Here is a 20,059-nt window from a genome sequence, read left to right on the forward strand (position 1 = left end):
AATGAAAAAATGACTTGTTATTTGAGGAAGGTGGAAAAACCATATGTATAACATGGGAGTAAAGTGCCTTTTCCTCCCTTGAATGATTACTGCCCTCCGCTACGCGTCGGGCAGTAAACTTCATTCTCGGGAGGAAAAGTAGCACTTTCCTCCCTTGTTATACAAATAGCTATTCCTTGTATTTTGCTAATTAGCCCAGAGTATAAATTTAATCTTAGTGTGTAAAATTTGAATTTGATACCTATGTAATCTTTAAATACTACTCTGTTTCTTGTTTGAATCATGAGTAAATTAGAACCATTAGTACATAGTGAATCGAACGTCACTTTCATTCACTGTCTCTTCCATCAACGTACCACAAAGCAGCTGTCACTCAGCATCCAATTGTTACTAATAAACGAGGAGGAAGAACTCTCTTTCTGATCTGCATTCATCGCAGGAGACTGTTCTGACAAATTTGTGAGACGTATTGCGACAGAAACATCAATACGTCCGTGAAATTTACATACAACCTAAACGTCGGATAATCTATCAGAACTTCGACGTCCCGATGGGCTTTAGAAGATGGATTTGTGCTCTTGAAGAGGATGGTGAAACCTCTTTTTACAGTTGTGTTTGTTTCATGTGTGTACAATTACACAGCTTGGATTAGTATCGAGAATTTTTTACTCTACAGGTTTATATTTTAAGTGTTAAACAAGATTTGTGAGATGATTGATATAGTAGGTAGTATAAGTATTTGTACAAAAAACAGGTACAAATTAAACCATGGTTTTTGGTGCAGTAAATGTAACAAGATGTATCCCATATGCATCGATACATTTTTTGAAGGACTGTGAGTACCCGTTAGAACTGTATTTTACAGCGTAGAGAACTCTGATAACCGGCAAAATAACGGAAAAGACGGAAAACGTAATACGTTATGATATAAAAAGGGATGAAACTTGTGGGAGGTGGGAAATTATCATCAGAACGTTTAGATCACATTTAGACGTATCGGACTAAAACTGCTACAGGAAAATTTTATAAAATATCTTAAATATCTTATATTTATAAACTTATAAAATTCTCCTGTCACAGTGGTAGTTGTCAAACTCCTCCGATACGTCTAAACATGGAAAATTATCAATATAATATAAATTTATTGGTTTTTATTGGAATGGAACAGATGGAACACAACACGACTTCTATGGAGCACAAAAGGAAATAAGTAGAATGATCAGAGGACAAAGAAAAGAGATGAAGGAACTATTAAAAACGAAACACGTTCAGAAGGAAGATTGGGCAAACTATTTTCGATCTTTGTTTGCTAAAGGTGACGATAACGAACCACCAACACCTGAAGTGACAACAAACGAAGAAATAAACATTGAAGAAGCAGAGGTAACGGAAGCATTAAGGAAATTAAAAAATAGAAAATGACCAGGAGAAGACAGAATATTGAATGAACCCCTAAAGTACGGAGGACAAGATCTGAACAGGCAACTATTAAAACTAATCCAAAAAATAATAGAACAAAACAGAATACCAAACGAATAAACGAATGTAGATCAAGCATACTAATGCCTCTCTTCAAAAAGGGAGAAAAATCGGACCCGGAGAATTACAGAGGAATTAATTTATTAAACACAACACTAAAATTAACGACCAGAGTGATAACAAACAAACTGAATACAATTATAAGATTAGCAGAAGAACAACAAGGTTTTAGGTCGGGAAGATCATGCATACCGACTATATATTTATAATGAGGCATGCAGGTTTAAGAGAGATCGTTAGAATTCAACAAACCGGCATTCTTATGTTTCGTCGACCTTAAAAAGGCATTTGATAGAGTCAAATTAATAGACGTTATCCATTTATTGTACGCAAGAGAGGTACCTCTAGGAATAATTAAAACGATCGAAAATATCTAATAATAATAAGAACAACACAATAAGAGTAAAAGTAGATGAAGAACTAACTGACCCAATTGAAGCTGGCAATGGGATAAGACAGGGAGACTCCCTGAGTCGTCTATTGTTCAACCTGATCATGGATGAACTAATAAAAAAGTAAGAACCAAAAAAGGATACCAAATGGGAGAAAAACAACTGAAAATAATCTGCTATGCAGACGACGCAATACTAATCTCTCAAAATGAAGATGATTTACAACGTATGCTGCACCAATTTAATATAACCGCTAGAAAATTTAAAAAGTTAATTTCCCCAAAAAAGACTAAATGGTTATAACAACAAATCTAATAAAGTGTAAATTAGAGCTGGAGTGTCAGATAATAGAACAAGTCATGGAGTTTAAATATCTAGGTATCACACTATCTAGCTATTTTGCTGGGTGAAAAACAGAAGAGTAGAATGGAACGACCACATAAGCCGAATGAAAACAAATAGAGCAGTAAGGACGGCGAGAGACGGTTTCCCAATAGGACGACGATCAGTGGGAAGACCACGAAAACGATGGAATGACAACTTACTGGACGCACATTGAAAAACAGACAGAGGCATGTCTTAACCAAAAAGATGAAGAAGAAGAAGAAGAAGAAGAAGAAGAAGAAGAAGAAGAAGAAGGTTTTTATTGATAATTTCCCACCTCTACAAGTTTACTCTCTCTTATTTTCTCTATTTTATATGTTTCCATCTTTTGCGTTATTTTGCCAGTTATTAGCGCACTCAACACTGTATATTATTATAACATAGTTTTGGCAGATCAAATGCCAGTTAAAAGTACCGCAGAATGAATTAAAGATAATAATTAACTAAAGTGCATAGAAATCGGCCCACTTTATACTTTTGAATTAAACATACCTATACTTTTTTCAGAAATTATTATAGTCGCAACAATAAAGCACTGAACCTCCGAAAAAAAAAGGACAAGACGGATCTTAATAATTCTTGTTTGCATTCGATTCGTGAATGCGCCAGGAAACTTTGTGACCCCGAGCCATAATATAATATTGAAAAACTGCATACAAAAAAAGCATTCTTAAAGGGCATCTCAAACAGACAATAAAAAAAATTCAGAACTCGTCAATTATCGGCGGAAATGAGTTCAATTTTATTACTCAGGGGTTTTTGGGGTCGCTGAAAACGAATATAACGTCAAAAGTAATCTCCGGAGTACCTCGTGCCAAGAGTGCCTACTGTTTACCTCGTAAGCAGTTATCAATCATTACTCGGGGGTTTTTTGGGGCCGCTAACGACGAATATTACATCGGAAGTGATTTTCGGAGTACCTGGTGCCCAGGGTACCTACTGTTTAGCCCTCTTGTAGAGTTTTCGGCAAAAAATGTATTAAAAAATTAGGCAAAAATAATTACTCGGGGGTTTTTTGGGGCCGCTAACGACGAATATGACATTGGAAGCAATGTCCGGAATACCTGGTGCCCAGGGTACCTACTTTTTATGGAGTTTTCGGCAAATTCAATAAAAAATTAGTCAAAAATCATTACTCGGGGGGTTTTGGGTCGCTGACGACGAATATGACATCGGAAGTGATCTACAGAGTACCTGGTACCCAGGGTACCTACTGTTTACCTCGTTTTTTGGAGTTTTGGGCAAATTTATTAATAAAATTCATTACTCAGGGGTTTTTGGGGTCTCTCACGACGAATATGACATCGGAAGTGATCTCCGGTGTACCTGGTTCCCAGGGTACCTACTGTTTATGTCGTAACTAATGATGTTTGACCAATTTTTTAATGAATTTGCCGAAAACTTCAGAAAACGAGGTAAACAGTAGGTACCCTGGGTACCATATACTCCGTAGATCACTTCCGATGTCATATTCGTCGTCAGCGACCCTAAAACCACCCGAGTAATAATTTTGGCTAATTTCCAAGGTATTAATATGACCAGGTATTCCGGAGATCGCTTCCGATGTCATATTCGTCGTTAGCGACCCCAAAAATCCCCGAGTAATTATTTTTGACTAATTTTTTAATACATTTTTGGCCGAAAACTCCACAAGGGCCCTTAATAGTAGGTACCATGGGCACCAGGTACCCCAAAAATCACTTCCGATGTCATATTCGTCGTTAGCGGCCCCAAAAACCCCCCGAGTAATGATTTTTGACTAATTTTTAATGAATTTTAATGACGAGGTAAACACTAGATACCCTTGGCACCAGGTACTCCGGAGATCACTTTTGACGTCATATTCGTTTTCAGTGACCCCAAAAGCCCCCGAGTAACAAAATTGAACTCATTCTCGCTGATAATTGACGAGTTCTGAGCGGGTTTCTCTGGTGTAGTATCCATTAAACTTACACATACTTAGACATTAATTAATTATGTAAAACGAACAATATGCAATTTTTAGTTGCAAATGGATTAATAGCAAATTTTGACCAATTTCTAATTATCTTAAATATCAAAAAAATATTTTTCTATGTTTACCTGTTGCTACTCATATAAATGATAAGAAAAAGCAATCCATGACAAATTTATGCTCATACTAAAGCGTATTAATTTATCTTTCAAAGAGCATATCCCTTTTTGATGCAAGTAATTAGTTTCAGAAATAAATACAGTCAAAATTTAAAGTGGGCCGATTTTTATGCACGCAAGTTTATATAAATAAAAAAATTACTTCAAAATATAAAAAACATAGTATAAAACTTAGCTTACTGTACCATTTTTGTTATATTAAGTTTGATGAATACAGACAAAAATAAAACTTACTCGCAATGTCTATAGCATTAGGCGAAAGCCTTCCCATGACTTGATGTCCTCCCTGATGTTACAGAATTAATTCCCCATTGTGGCTGTGCAGTGCAGCTCATTTACTTAAAGCCAGTATATCGCCGTTTAATCAGACCTTATCCTGGAATCCACAATCCGCTGGGCTGTACATTCTTAATGTCAATTATATGCCACTATTAAATCCTCTGCTGTCTGAGATAGTACCCGCGATACACTACTATTTTACTTTGGAGATGGTCTCTTGCCCTGAATTAACCTTGGCAGCAAAATAAAATACCTGCGTTTGCTTTTTTTAACCAACGAGTGACAGCTAAATGCGACTGTCTTAACGTCAAGGGAAGGAATCTGCACACCATACATAGGCGGAGATATACAGAACGGCTCAGTAAATTTCACTACGCAAGATTCAATACTTGCGGGTTCAATTGTTCTTTCATTCAAAAAATGGTTTAAGACCGAGTGTACAACAAGAGTAGTTCAGCCAATAATGCAATTTTGCATTTCTTATTTTAAAAAACACGAACAAGGATTTTTACATAACTATAATCTTATGATATCAAATTATTTCTATTATATTTTTAATTATTATTAATTCATTGGACTCTTTAACTGCGTGGCAAATAATTGAAAGTGAATAAATAGCATATAATCAAGACCAACATGTGGTACAGATCGACTTAAAAAATGCTTACCTAATAGGTCAGTTAAGTATTTAAACTTTGGAAACCATTTCCTCGATATTTGGTAGTGGATAGGCATCAAGTTGTGTGAATCGATTAACTGTCTGAGAATAATCAATGACAAGGCGCTTCTTGTGAGTTTCGTTTTTGGTGATAAGGACTTGCGCTCTCCAAGAGGATTGAATTTCTTCAATAATGCCATCGCTTAAAAGCTTCTTCACCTCATTTTTAACAAAAATATGATCTTTAGCATTGTACCTGCGTGATTTTACTCCGATTGGTTTACAATTTGAAGTCAGGTTACAAAATAAAGGAACTGCAGGAACTGAGGCTTCAACGACGGTACATACTTTGAATACTTCTTTAGGTCCTCCAAATTTAAACTCTAGACTCGAGTGGTTAGATAGAACATCATAACCAATTATCAGATCAGAACAGAGATTTTTAACTATAAGTAAATTAATGTTGTCATAGGAGTGGTCACCAGTTTTAATATTTTGACATGTTACACCTTTAACTTGAGAGGAATGCGATAATGAGGCCATAGAAACAGTCTGCGTACATGGCTTCCTAGAGAGTTTGCACATGTTAGCGAAGTCTTCATTAACAAAACTGACAGAGCTACCCGTATCTATAAGGGCATCAGCACGAAAGCCTTTTATAAAAGCAGGCACGATAGCTTTCTTCAATGAAGCAGGAGTAGCAGCAAGAATTCAGGCTGTACAGTTATCGTAGCCTTCAGATACATTGGTAAATGCACTAGTGCTCTTGGAGCGGCAAACCTTTGCAAAGTGCCCCTTTTTATTACAGGATTTACAGATGGATTCCCGAGCAGAACAGTTCTTTCTTGGATGTATTGGCCCATCGCAAAAAAAAATTTGTTCTGACCTAGAAGAGTTAGCAGTAGAGTTGGTAGCAGCTGTCACAATGACAAGTTCAAAATTCGTTGGAGACCTCTGTGACTCAAATTGATAGTTACCAGGTAGAGCACTGAGTGTTGAATTTTGACTTGCATAAACCTGAGAGTTGAGTCCTGCCATTTCCATTGAAATAGCTATATTACAAGTTTCTTCCAAAGTTAATGTCAGACTCTCTAATAATCTTGATCGTATTTTTGTGGACGTCATTCCAGCGATAAAAGCTCCACGGATCGTATCATTTTTATTAGTATCAGCATCTACAGCAGTAAAATTGCACTCCTTAGCTAACTGTTTTAAATATATCATATAAGAATCAATAGTCTCATCTGTCTGTTGTCGTTTAGTGGTTATCATGTGACGAGCATGAATAATATTATTTGGTTTGATGTATATTTTATGGATTCGTTGTAAGTGTCACAATCGCTTATCAAGGTATATACTCGTGGCGAAATATGATTTATTAACAGTTGTAGCATAATATTGTTGATATCTAGGAGTGGTCCAGCAGAACCATCAGCAGAAACAGCGGGGGTGACAACCTGGGCAACCAAAAAGTTCATAAAAGTTCTTTTCCAATGGTCCCATTCCTTTGCTGTTGATTTCAGAGATGGATCCCCGTCGAACGTCTCGGGCCTTAGATACTTCTCCATTATGTTGATTAAATTGAAATGATAAAGTAAAACATGTGGTATAAGGTTAATATCACGTCAAGCGTCAACCCAATGCACGCTGTTCAGAACGTATAGGTATAAGAACAACAAATTTGTCCACATCAAAGATGGAAGCACGATCTCTAATCGCTTTATAAACCACGGTAATTAAAAAACTGAAATAGAGTTCCCTAACATTATATGAAATAGAGTTAGTCACTTTCCTCAACTTTGTCTAATATCTACCTGGAGATGTTACATTCCTACAGCCTCCGCCGCATCCTTCATTTTGATCTCCAACTTTTTAAGTCGGTATATTCATCCTCATTTATGGCTCTATGTCTCATTATTTCTCTTATTCGGTTTCTCCATTCCAATTATGGTCTTCCTCTCCTTCTATCTCTTGAACATACATATAAAGCATGAACGACAACGTCTTGAACAACAAGCATGAACGGCTTGTTTTGGCCATCGTTCGTCTTCCATTCGCATTACATACAAGTACCATAAACGTTGTTTGGATTCTATTATATCTACAATATCTACGGTATTGTAAATCCTTTCTGTTCTTCTTCTTCTTATTTCTTTATTTGGAATGTGATCAAGTCTGGATATCCGACACACTCTTCCCATGCATTGTCATTTGCCAACATTCGTTGAGTTTAGCGATTGTACCACATTTTGGCCCTGTTGTATTTTCAGCTCCATGTCCCGTTTCGATATTCCTTCCTTCGTTATCACTGCCCCTATTTATTTAAATTCTTCGCATTTATTGTATCTCTAATCAAAAGTTGTGGGTCTCCTTCTTCGTCCTTTATTCTAAGATATTCCGTTTGATAAAGTAGATAATAAGTTCTTAGTAAAAGATGGTTTTGCTTGTTTTTGATTCAGAGGTATGCACAATCGCTGGACAGCTGTTTCTGCCATTGCAGGCTTCCTCAACAGCGCTAGCGTGCACACCTCTAAATCGAAAAACAGCTCGACCATCTATTTAAGGGGAGTTTCAAAGATCATTGAAATTCCCATTGAGACGCGATCCAGTCGCTGAAATTCCCCTTAAATAGATGGTCGAGCTGTTTTTCGATTCAGAGGACTGCACGCTAGCGCTGTTGAGGAAGCCTGAAATGGTGGAAACAGCTGTCCAGCGATTGTGCATACCTCTGAATCGAAAACAAGAAAAACCATCTTTTACTTTTCTATCTTTACTGAGATTTGAGTACTAGGAAGTTTCTATCTGTCCTTTTCCTAGACGAATGAAAACGGAATGTGATTGCATAATATAGTGGAGTCCTTTTTGTTTTCTATATTCGTCGTCTGCTGTCTTATAAATTGTAAAAGTCGCAGATTGAGAATGTACCAGAAAGAACTTTCAACACGAAAAGTTTCAGATTTAAATAACTATTTACCATTTTAATTTTATTATAGTGGTAAATTCTGCATCTGAGACTTTTTATTTTGAATAAGTTCTTAATTTTCGTATTCTTAGGTTAACTTTTGATTCATATAATCCATGTCTTCCTCATCTTTTGGTATATCACTTAATCGTCTGCGAAGAAAAGTTTGTTATGTACTTGTTTCCAAGTTCTATTCCCATTCCTGAGCATTTTCTCCTCCAGTTGTTGAAGTGAATACTTCTTATCGCTCGGTATGGAATTTTGACGGGACTAAAATCGTATCTGGCATCATTCAAAAATTGTGACGCGAGTGGTAACCTTGCAGTATACCGTAATGTAGGTACATATTTATATCTATACATTTATTTTAACTTTCTGTAAAGTAAGTACAGATCCCGAATTTTCTATTGTTTGACTGGTTTCAGGGTGATTTTAAGTATAAATCCCGAATTTTATGTAATTAACTGGGTTTAGGGTGGTTTCAACCGTATTGGGACCGAGCAAGTTCGGAAAAGCGACACCTTATTTCATAGCTCAGCAACATTTTTCGCACTTTTAATTTTATTGGCCAATTATATTAGTCCTGGTTGCTGGGCAATTATCAAGGCCATAGTCCAAACAAATTATAAGAAGAAAAAGTAATATTAAGGTTATGTTATTAAAAGGTAAATAATTGTATATAGTAAATAAAATTAATTATTAAAATGCACTACTAAAAACAAAATACAATTAATTAAATTTACTTTTATACAATTATTGCATGTCATATCAATATCGTGGAGCAACATATAATTTTTCTTCTTCATTGACAGTAGATATGAAATATACGTCAATTTGACAATTTCAATTGACAATGAATTATTTAAGAAAGTTGCAAGATTTCTCCGCTATTCTCGCACGATCGTTTCTCGTATCCCCTCCAAGTACTTGCACACGGCGAATAGGGATTGATTTGTTCAGTTTTTTGAAAAAAAAAATAGACCAGCAAATGTTTTATAATAACACTAAATATAGATTGCGAATTTTCAATTCACGACTGGCTTGGCGGTGGCTTCAACCTGATGTAGGTGTTAATTAAATACAATACAATTAAACTAAATTAAATTAGATTAAATTGAATCAAATTAAAGAATATTAAAAAAATTAGATAAACTTAATTCAAATTAAATAAAATTAAATAAATTTAAATCAAATTAAATAAAACTAATTAAAATTACTTAAAATTGAATAAAATGAAATAGAATGAAGTAAAATTGCATAAAATTAAATAGATAAAGATATAGAATAAAATTAAATAGAATTAATTTAATAAAATTAACAAAAAATACATAAAATTAAATAAAATTAAAAACAAAATAAATAAAATGGAATAAAATTAAATAAAATAACATAAAATTAAATAAAATAAAATAAAATAAAACTAAATAAATTTAAATAAAATTAAATAAAATTAATTAAAATTTATTAGCAACGTAATATGAAGTAAACGCTTCTGTCATATACATTATTAGTATATGAATTTATTAAAAATTATTTAAAATTTATCCAGAAAATAATGGAAAATCACAAAATCTAGCGCATATCGTGGTTATTGATACAATGTTGTTCTGAAGCTATAATTATGCTGAATGAAACCAACTGTGTCGCAAATTCCTCGGTAGAAGGCAGTAGGATGTGATTACCCATAGTGAAAGAGGAAGTCAATAGAAAGAAAATACCACGATTAGTAAGTAAATAACATATTAAATCACTACATATTTTATATTTTATTATTACTTATATATATCTATGTATTGATAATTATTTATAATTTAAACAACATATATTTATATATTAAAGTCAGAATTTGGTATTAGTTTTGAGAGTACACTAGAGTTGCCTGCCACCTCTTATATCATAATGACCTAGTTACCTTTTGACAAACTTACCACGTGTGGGTAAGTTGGGTAAGTACCACGTTATATGTTGCCCTAGGGCCGTATCTTTAGGAATTTTATCCATCCTTTGGATTTTTCGATGTGTCCATTTATATAAGACTTTTGCTTGTTTTTTGAAAGGCTTTGACCTTTGTATTTTTTGGTTGGCTCACCATGTTCTTGTAACACACAGAGCGAAAACGTTTTTATATGTATGTAGCCCTTTGGGACTTTTTAAACTAATATACCTTTTACCAAGAGGAACATTTTTATTAAATTTCACTAGTAAACTAAATGTAAGACCAAATACTTACGAGGTCGGGATAGTATCATGAGGTTTTTTCCTGGTTTTCCTTCGTGATTTACTATGAAATCTCTAACGCGAGAATTTTACTGTCACCGTTGCATTTTGGTTGTCTTTTTAAAGAGAGATCACATGCTATGATTTTTTTGTGGCGGATATTCTTGAGTTGGGGTTGATTTCATGTAATCGAATGAACTATCTTTCAGTAAAGTCGTCCCAGGAACGCAACTCATAAATATTGGCAATATCATTTTAAAGTCTTCTACTTTAAAATGTATAATATACGTCTGAATTGCCAATATAAATGAGTCAGATTAAATAAATTATTAGAAGAATTTTTTACTAAGCATCAACATTTTTGTTTAATTTATTAGTATTTTGTATTTTGACAACGACACCTAATTTGGGAGTCGAAACTTTAATAAAATTATTTTTTTCAATTTAATTGTAAAAAATAGGCTCCAAGTAAAATAATTATCGAATGTTTTAGATATCGATATTAAGTAATACACCTTCTATATATCGTTGTTTTTGTCGGTGGGTTCATTATCCCCTTTCACAAAGCTAAAAGTAACTTTTAGTACCGCAAGAAAAAGTGTCACTTATGTAAGATAATTATAAAAACATTAAAGTAAATAATGATTTAACACATTATCCAGTTGTAATACTTTTTAATTGACTAATTATTTGCAAAGTACCGTATCGAAAGCCGAAATGTATATTCCCGTAATTATCTACCCTGGGATTTAAAATATACCTACAATTTAGTGTAAAGCAAAACAAATTGGCCTTAATAGCCATTTAAAATATTTGAGTGTCGACCGATTGTGACTTTTTGCAGCCATTGCGACGTCTCAAAATGGGATGTATGTGGTTTCTTTCCCAAGCCTACCAAAAAGAAACTGTTGAGCCGTTGAGGACAACTTTGGTTATTCAGTGATTCCATTCAGCGACGGCGGGTCAGTTCGTTTTGTTTCTTCGTTAAAGGAAATAAATAATAATTTTGTACACAAAAACTGAAAGGATAGAAAAAGAAAAGTATTTTTGAAGTGTGTAGTTTTTCAATTTCCTAGCTGAGCTTTCTGCTTACAAAGCCATCTCAGAATTGAAGACCTAAGTGGAAGAAGGGGGTATGTTACAAAGCCTACCTTTTGAGATATGGGCAGTTAAAGTTTTTATTCCTCTACTTTTATCATGAAAATATTGTTTGTGTTATTTGGCTTCATTTATATTGCTATAAGCATTCTCTTACACGGGCGCCCATAACAAAATTTTCAGGGGGGGGGGGGCAGACGTGAGGATGTTGCACATTATATTTTGTATACATACTTTGAATAACCATCTATAGTTTAAAGCATCCGAATAGCTAGGGATGCCACGCCCCATGGGCATGGGCGCCCATGTTTACATATATTATAATGTTGATTATTTCATTCATAGGATATTCTGACCAATAGAAAGCTACAGAAATCTGAATTAAATCGATAATTTTTGATAATCTCCCGTCGTTAAGTATATTACGTCAGATGCCCTTCGTTGCTACGAAAAAATACATTCAGTGACATTAATGACCATTAATGTTTTAAAAATTATAAAAGTGATGACTTTCAATCGTCAAATATTTATAAAAACTGTGTGTTTAATGGTACTTACATAAATAAATTACAATAAAATTTTGGTTTTGAACAGTTTTATTCATGAAATAATCGCAACAAATTGCACTCGACCTCTGAAATTAATATAGAATTTTTGCTCTCGTGACACTTTGACAAAATTAAATTAAATTAAATTAAAACTGTCAAAGTGTCACTCGGGAAAAATTCAATAATTTCAGAGCTCTTGTGCAATTACTACTGATAATTTGTTTTTATTTCTAGTAATTTTTATAAAAATAAATAAAAACTGTACTTACCGCCTTCTTCCATTCATTTTAGTTTGTATAACTATCCTTTATGTGAATGGATGAAGGGGGTATGTTGCATGAAATAATAAATACTCTATAATCAGTTTTACAGAAATTTATATAATTGAACACAAAATAATCTTCTTCTTCATGTGCCGTGCTCGATTATTGAGAGTTGGCTATCAAATTGGCTATAGTAACTTTGTTGATGGCAGTTCGGAAAAGGGATGCAGAGGATCTGTTAAACCATTTTCACAGGTTTCTAAGCCGTGACGGTCTTCTTATACCTGGCTCTTCTTCTTCCGTCTACCTTGCCTTGTATTATTAAATGAAGTATATTATACAGAGTGAGTTTTATGTATGGAAAGCATCAATTATTTGTGGATTTTGGTGAGTACGGGTTTTCTAATGCGGACGATATTATAGTGGTAATTACATTGTTGTCAGATCTTCCGTTTTCCTGGAAATCTAATGAACTTTATAATTTCAAATGCCAAAATTTTCGGAATTATTGCTACATTTATTAAAAAATATATAAACAAATTATAAAAATCAATTTTTTCGGGAAGACATTATTTTAGGTTCTTTTGATCACTGGAAACAAAAAAGTACTTTAGTCATTTTTCTCTAAAGTTAATCGTTTTCGAGTTATAAACAATTTAAACTTAAAAAAAAAACAAAAAATGTTTCATACCTCCTTCTTCCATTCAAGAATCTTATTTTACATGTTACATACCACCTTCATCCACTAGAGTATCTCTTATTAAGCTTTTTAGAGGTACAGTATAAGTGTCAAATGATAGTGAAGGTACATACCACCTTCATTTACTAGGAAACTCAAAATTTTAGAATATGTGACATACCCCCTTCTTCCATTTATATCTTCAATTATACTACAATAAAAAATCTCTAATAAGTGACTTTAGATTTAATCTCATTTAAATTTAATTTCGGTCAAATTCAATCTAATTTAGATTTTAGATCCCATTTGAATTGAAAAAAAATCCTATGTAGTTTTTTTTATAAAAAACATTGGTCGGAGATTGAATATTATAATATACAGAGTGGGCCAAAGAAAACAATCCACCTCGATATTTGGCAGTTTTTATTAAATTTTAAGGAAATGACGAAACAGGTCAATTTTTGATCCAAGGGGGACACATTTTTACGGTACATACATCTGTCATTTGTCAACCCCCTCCCTTCCACTTCCCCCACCCCTTATTTTTAAATAGGGAATAGGGGTCGTGGGCTAGCTCATTTTCAAGTTTATTTAATTCTCTATTCAGTAATATTAACATTGACATAATTATTTATACAGGGTATCCAAGAAAAATGATTTTGAATTACATTAATCGACACAAAAAGAAGAATGTATGTAATTTATTTACGTCAAAATACATTCTACGGCTGACAGAAAACAAAAAAATCTTTATTTCAACTTTATTTATAAATTCAATATTCAACCTACCAAGAGGCAGATGGGTGGCAGCTTGAACATTGACATTAAGCGAAAAGCAATGTTTATTTATCAAAAAATATTGTTTCCTGTTTTGTGAGAGCAGTAGAATGTATTTTGAATTAAATGAATTACATACATTCTTCTTTTTGTGTCAATTAATTTATATAAAAATTTTTTTTCTTGGACACCCTGTATAAATAATTATGTTAATGTTTATATTACTGAGTAAAGAATTGAACAACTTTTCAAATGAGTTAGCACACGACCCCTATTCCCTATTTAAAAATAAGGGTAGGGATGAAAAATGTGCCCCCCTTAGATCAAAAACCGACCTGTTTCGTCCTTTCCTTAAAATCTAATAAATACTGCCAAATATCAGGGTGGACTGTTTTCTTTGGCCCACTCTGTATATGTAGGGATAATTGTAAAAAAATTAAAACATTGAGGACATCATATGGGACTTTCAGAAAAACACGCTAAGATAATTTTTGGTCATTGTAAGGTTAAAAAACTTACCATAAGAACCGGCAGAATGAAGGAAAAATAAAGAATGAACTGATAGCCGACTGAAACAGGATGTGCTCTCTAAATGTTTCTTCCCTTAAGTGAAAGTTGACATATGACATATACAGAAAATTAGAATTTAAAAAATCACCAGTTAAATATTCTACTGTAAAACTGCCAAAGATAACAATCTAATAATTTTTTGAATGAAAATAAAAAATGGTGACAATTTTAATTTGATGTAGTCGTATTACCTTACACTTAATTATCCAATACAAAATGACAATGTAATAATGAATTTTTTTTTTATAAAATACAGTCGCCTTTGCCATAATTTTTAATTGTAATAAAAATTTATCACAAAATTTAAGACAAAATTTATAAGAAAATCGAAAACTCAAAGAAATAACGAGACTCTCCTCATAAACGGATCCGATGTCGAACGAGTCGACCAATATGCATATCTTGGAACAATGATCAACTCCACAGGTGATTACTTCCAGGAATCAAAATCAGAATAGAAAAGGCTAGAGCAAATCTTAACAAAATGAGAAAAGTGCTCTGCACAAGAGATTTGAAGTTGGAGCTAAGAGTTGGGTTGGTTAGTTGCTACGTTCTCTCAACTTTGGTTTATGGAATGGAAGCTTGGACCTTAAATGCGACATCAATGAAAAAACTAGAGCATTCGAGCTATGGGTGTTCAGAAGAATTCTGAAACTATCGTGGACAGAATACGTCACAAAGAGGTTCTGAGAAAGATGAATAAAGAAATGGAAATGTTAAATACCATCAAAACAAGAAAATTAGAATATCTCGGACTTATTACACGTGGAAAGAGATACAACTTGTTAAAATTGATTATGCAGGGAAAGATTCAAGGAAAAAAAAGCATATGGAGACGCAGAATATCATGGCTGCGCAACCTGAGAGAATGGTACGGATGTGCATCAAATAACCTTTTCAGAGCAGTTGTCTCTAAAGTCCGAATAGCTATGATGATTGCCAAACTCCGCTGGGGATATGGCATTTAAATTAGAAAAGAAGAATACAATTTAAATACCAAAGGATGCTGCAAGAGTCGTGGCTAAAGTGCAAGATGATCGTAGCCAATATTATGCCACCCAGGTGCTAGGTGTAAAAAAAAGCTTCAAAAAGCCTTTCAGCGATGAATCAAAATGGCAAGTATACTAGAAGATCAGGATCACGCCATAGAAGACATACGTACTCGATGATCCATTTTTGGTTTCTTGGTGTTTAAGAAATAGATATTTAACTTCAATTCAGCTGGCAAATCGCCTGAATAAGGTCTGAAATGTGGATGTAAGTAGGTGTACAGTTCGTTGACGACTTCATGAAGAGAACTTATTATCCAGAAGACCAGCCCTATGTCCACAGCTATTCATGGAATACAGCAGAGCTCGACTTGCCTTTGCAACTGAACACGAAAATGGGAATTACGCAGATTGGAGTAATGTTTTGTTCTAGGATGAGTCCAGCTTTTGCTGGAGGTCACTAAACAACCGCGAAAGAATCTAGAGAGGATAAGCAGAACGATTTACCCCATGCAATATTGCCAACAGAATAAAATATCGAGAGGGCTCAGTTATGGTTTGGGCTGATATAAGTTTCGATGCCCGTACTTACTTAGTTCTTGTGTATGGCGGTTCTGGACCTTCTTCTTCTTCTTCTTCTTCTTCTTCTTCTTCTTCTTCTTCTTCTTCTTCTTCTAATGGCGCTACAACCTTTTGTGATTCTTGGCCTGCTTAACAATGTTCTTCCCTTCTGCCTTCTGCCCTGTCGGATTCTTTCCTTTGCCACTGCCTGATGTTCATGGTTTTAGGATCTCCCTCTACGTCGTCTATCCATCTTTTACTGGGCTTCCTCTTGTTCTACTTCCTAAGGGGCTTCTATTTCTGGATTACTTTTACAGCTCGATTATCTGCATTATTTCTAAGTGACCAAGCCAGGTTCTGGACCTTAGTCAAAAATGTGCCTTCTTCTCTATAAAATATAGGTGTGTAAAATATAGGTATCAAATTAATGCACCTGAATAAATACATATTTACAAAAAATTAAAAATTTGATATACCCTATTCCACGAACATACGCCTGTTTTGGATTACTCCGACAACGAATATTTTACTGTGCAAAATAAGAAGAACGAAAGTAAATTGCAAATTACATTGTTGTTTATTGATATAATTATTAGGGCCATTTACTTTCGTACTTCTTATGTTGCACAGTAAAATATTCGTTGTCAAAGTAATCCAAAACAGGCGTATGTTCGTGGAATGGCCCATACACACCGGTTTCAGTCCCGGATTAAGAATCTTGAGGCCCCTAGGTAACCCAAGCTATGAGGCCCCTTAAGAAACATCCACCTTCTCCGTCCAAAACCTCAGATAACCCCTTCATTTCCGAGAGGTATTCCTTAGATAATATATGAAGACCACACGGAAGAAAGGCGAAATGTCACAAAAAGGTTAATTCGAGAAAATTGAGTTTGAAATTGAAACCGCTCGCCTTTCTTCCCTGTACGGAGAATTTTATAACGTGTTTTAAGCTATGAGGATTCGTCTTTTTCCCATGTTTAAATGACTCACATAAAACTACTACTAAAAACCTACATATTGCTGCTCTGAATCAAAAATAATAAAAAATTGACATTTCGCCTTTCTTCCGTGTTGTCTTCATATATTAGTAGACATCTTGTAGACCTAAACTTAAATTTTTGTTTCATTTTGTAAAACGTGTTGCTTGAAGAAATAAAACAATCAAATAGCCAAGAAAATATTTATTTATATATGTTGCTTAAATTAAAACAAAATATATTTCAAGATATTTTAAATCAACTAAAATGAATTTAGAGTCTAATAAAAAAATAAAATCTAGAAAAGTTAAGAAAGTTTGAATTTTAATAATTAAGAAATTAAAATCACATTAAATTTTCTTCTTTTTTCACACCTGTAGCTATTATTAAAATAAACATTATAGAAGTTTTCAGGGACTTTTGGCCGTTGGTCATATTCATTCTGCGTTTAAATTTATCAAACATATTTATTAGTTTTCTTAGGCTTCGAAAAAAATGAATGCATTTAAAAAGTATTGGTCCGAAATTTTGCGCCTATGCTCTTAAATATTTATTTTAATTAGAGAACAAATGCTAATAATGACATAAAATGTTAGACTCTGGCTAAATAAAATATTTAATTACAGTGGAACCCCGATAAGTCGGCCCCCGATAACCCGGAACTCCGGCTAACCCGGACCGATTTTTATCAGACAAACATTTCAACAATAAAAATGTATTGCTGTTACAAAATCTCGTGAACCTAATTAATTCATTTGGTGACGTCAATATACGAACGAAACGATTGATGAATCCGACATTACTGAAAATATCAGGGTGCAGATGGGACCCTGTCGCGCAATTCGCAGCAAATAAAATAGTCGTATGTTTTTGGCTTCATTTTATTTCGGTTATACATACGCATTTTCAAGGTTCACGAGGTTTTGTACCAACTCTATGTAATATAATATTTGAGAGATAATGGAACCGGATTGAACTACAGTGGAACCCCGTTAACTCGGATTAATTGGGACCGCGGCCGATCCGGGTTATCGAAAATCCGGGTTAGCCGGAGAAAATGGTAAAAATTAATAAAATATGGTATGCTTACAGATAAACTCCGTTATAATTGTCACACAGACACTGGTAAACCACGTTCGCATTCCACACAAAACCACACATACAAAGCGTCGTCAAATGTCTCATTCTTAGCTTTATTAGCTTTGCACCGATTGTCCAAACTGTCTTTTGTTATCATTTTAAAAAAAAATTCTTCGATTTTAGTTCTATTTTTCTTCCAATCCGATACTGTAGATGTACCGACACCATAATTTAATGCTGCAAGATTCACCTTTATCAATTCTACTTAATGCTTCTAGTTTCTTTTCCATTGTCACTACAACATTTTTACGTTTTTTTGCCCTTATAGACAAAAGACACGCAAACACAAAATCTGAATAAATTTACGAACGATTACAAAACCGAAGCGAACAATACGACTTTACTACACACAATACCGTCTCTGATGTTATGTTATTTAATAACAATGATAACTAAGACCATTGTTAAAAAAAGAATTTTAATAGTCTTTTCTAAACAATGCTAAGAAAGTTTCAAATAAATAAAGGATAATACAGGTGCCTGTTTTCGATAACACCACAATGAATGTGATGTGCCATGAGTCATTTTTACTATGGTAAATGTAGTTCAATCCGGTTCCATTATCTCTCAAATATTATATTACATAGAGTTGGTACAAAACCTCGTGAACCTTGAAAATGCGTATGTATAACCGAAATAAAATGAAGCAAAAAACATACGACTATTTTATTTGCTGTGAATTGCGCGACAGGGTCCCATCTGCACCCTGATATTTTCAGTAATGTCGGATTCAATCGTTTCGTTCGTATATTGACGTCACCAAATGAATGAATTAGGTTCACGAGATTTTGTAACAGCAATACATTTTTATTGTTGTTTGTCTGATAAAAATCAGTCCGGGTTAGCCGGAGTTCCGGGTTATCGGGGGCCGACTTATCGGGGTTCCACTGTACATATACCATAATAAAAATTACTCATGGCACACCACATTCATTGTCGAAAACAACAGGCACCTGTATCCTTTATTTGAAACTGTCTTCGTTGAAACATTGTTTAGAAAAGACTATTAAAATTCTTTTTTTAACAATGGTCTTAGTCATCACTGTTATTAAATAACGTAACATCAGAGACGGTATTGTGTGTAGTAAAGTCGTGTTTTGTAATCGTTCGTAAATTTATTCAGATTTTGTGTTTGCGTGTCTTTTGTCTATAAGGGCAACAAAACGTAAAAATGTTGTAGTGACAATGGAAAAGAAACTAGAAGCATTAAGTAGAATTGATAAAAGTGAATCTTGCAGCATTATATTATGGTGTCGGTACATCTACAGTATCGGATTGGAAGAAAAATAGAACTAAAATCGAAGAATTTTTTTTTTTTCAAAATGATAAAAGACAGTTTGGACAATCGGTGCAAAGCTAATAAAGCTAAGAATGAGACGTTTGACGACGCTTTGTATGTGTGGTTTTGTGTGGAATGCGAACGTGGTTTACCAGTGTCTGTGTGACAATTATAACGGAGTTTATCTGTAAGCATACCATATTTTATTAATTTTTACCATTTTCTCCGGCTAACCCGGATTTTCGATAACCCGGATCGGCCGCGGTCCCAATTAATCCGAGTTAACGGGGTTCCACTGTATATGTAAAGTCTAAATTGCAGTAAAAGTTTTAGTTTTAGAATCCTTATAACGCAACTTTTCTGAGTTTCATAGAAAGAATACTACTTAAAATATCTTCATATTTCAAATTTTTGAGCACATCATTATCTATCAATAGCCTTAATTGAGAGAAATGCTAGTCTATTTTGTGCCATTGGAAAGCGCGATTCGAGTTTGTTCTTGTTCTCATAAATATCCAAAAATGACTGCAAATCTTGAATGGGATATAAAATATTTGAACTGCACTAGTTCATCTTCAATTTTAGGTTCAATGTCATCAGGATAGTTTTCATGT

The 20,059-nt window shown here is 33.9% G+C and overlaps 2 protein-coding genes across 2 annotated transcripts in view; both read right to left on the reverse strand.

Annotated features, from left to right (window-relative positions):
• The window catches only part of LOC114345870 (phosphatidate cytidylyltransferase, photoreceptor-specific), a 110,839-nt gene that overhangs the window by 69,242 nt on the left and 21,538 nt on the right, over positions 1-20,059 (reverse strand). The gene's annotated exons all lie outside the window — the stretch shown is intronic.
• LOC114345363 (uncharacterized) lies at positions 6,097-6,657 on the reverse strand. The gene has a single exon (XM_028296189.1). It carries the CDS (start codon positions 6,655-6,657, stop codon positions 6,097-6,099), a length of 561 nt encoding a protein of 186 aa, XP_028151990.1.

This window comes from Diabrotica virgifera, chromosome 2 (assembly GCF_917563875.1).
Source record: "Diabrotica virgifera virgifera chromosome 2, PGI_DIABVI_V3a".
NCBI lineage: Eukaryota > Metazoa > Arthropoda > Insecta > Coleoptera > Chrysomelidae > Diabrotica > Diabrotica virgifera.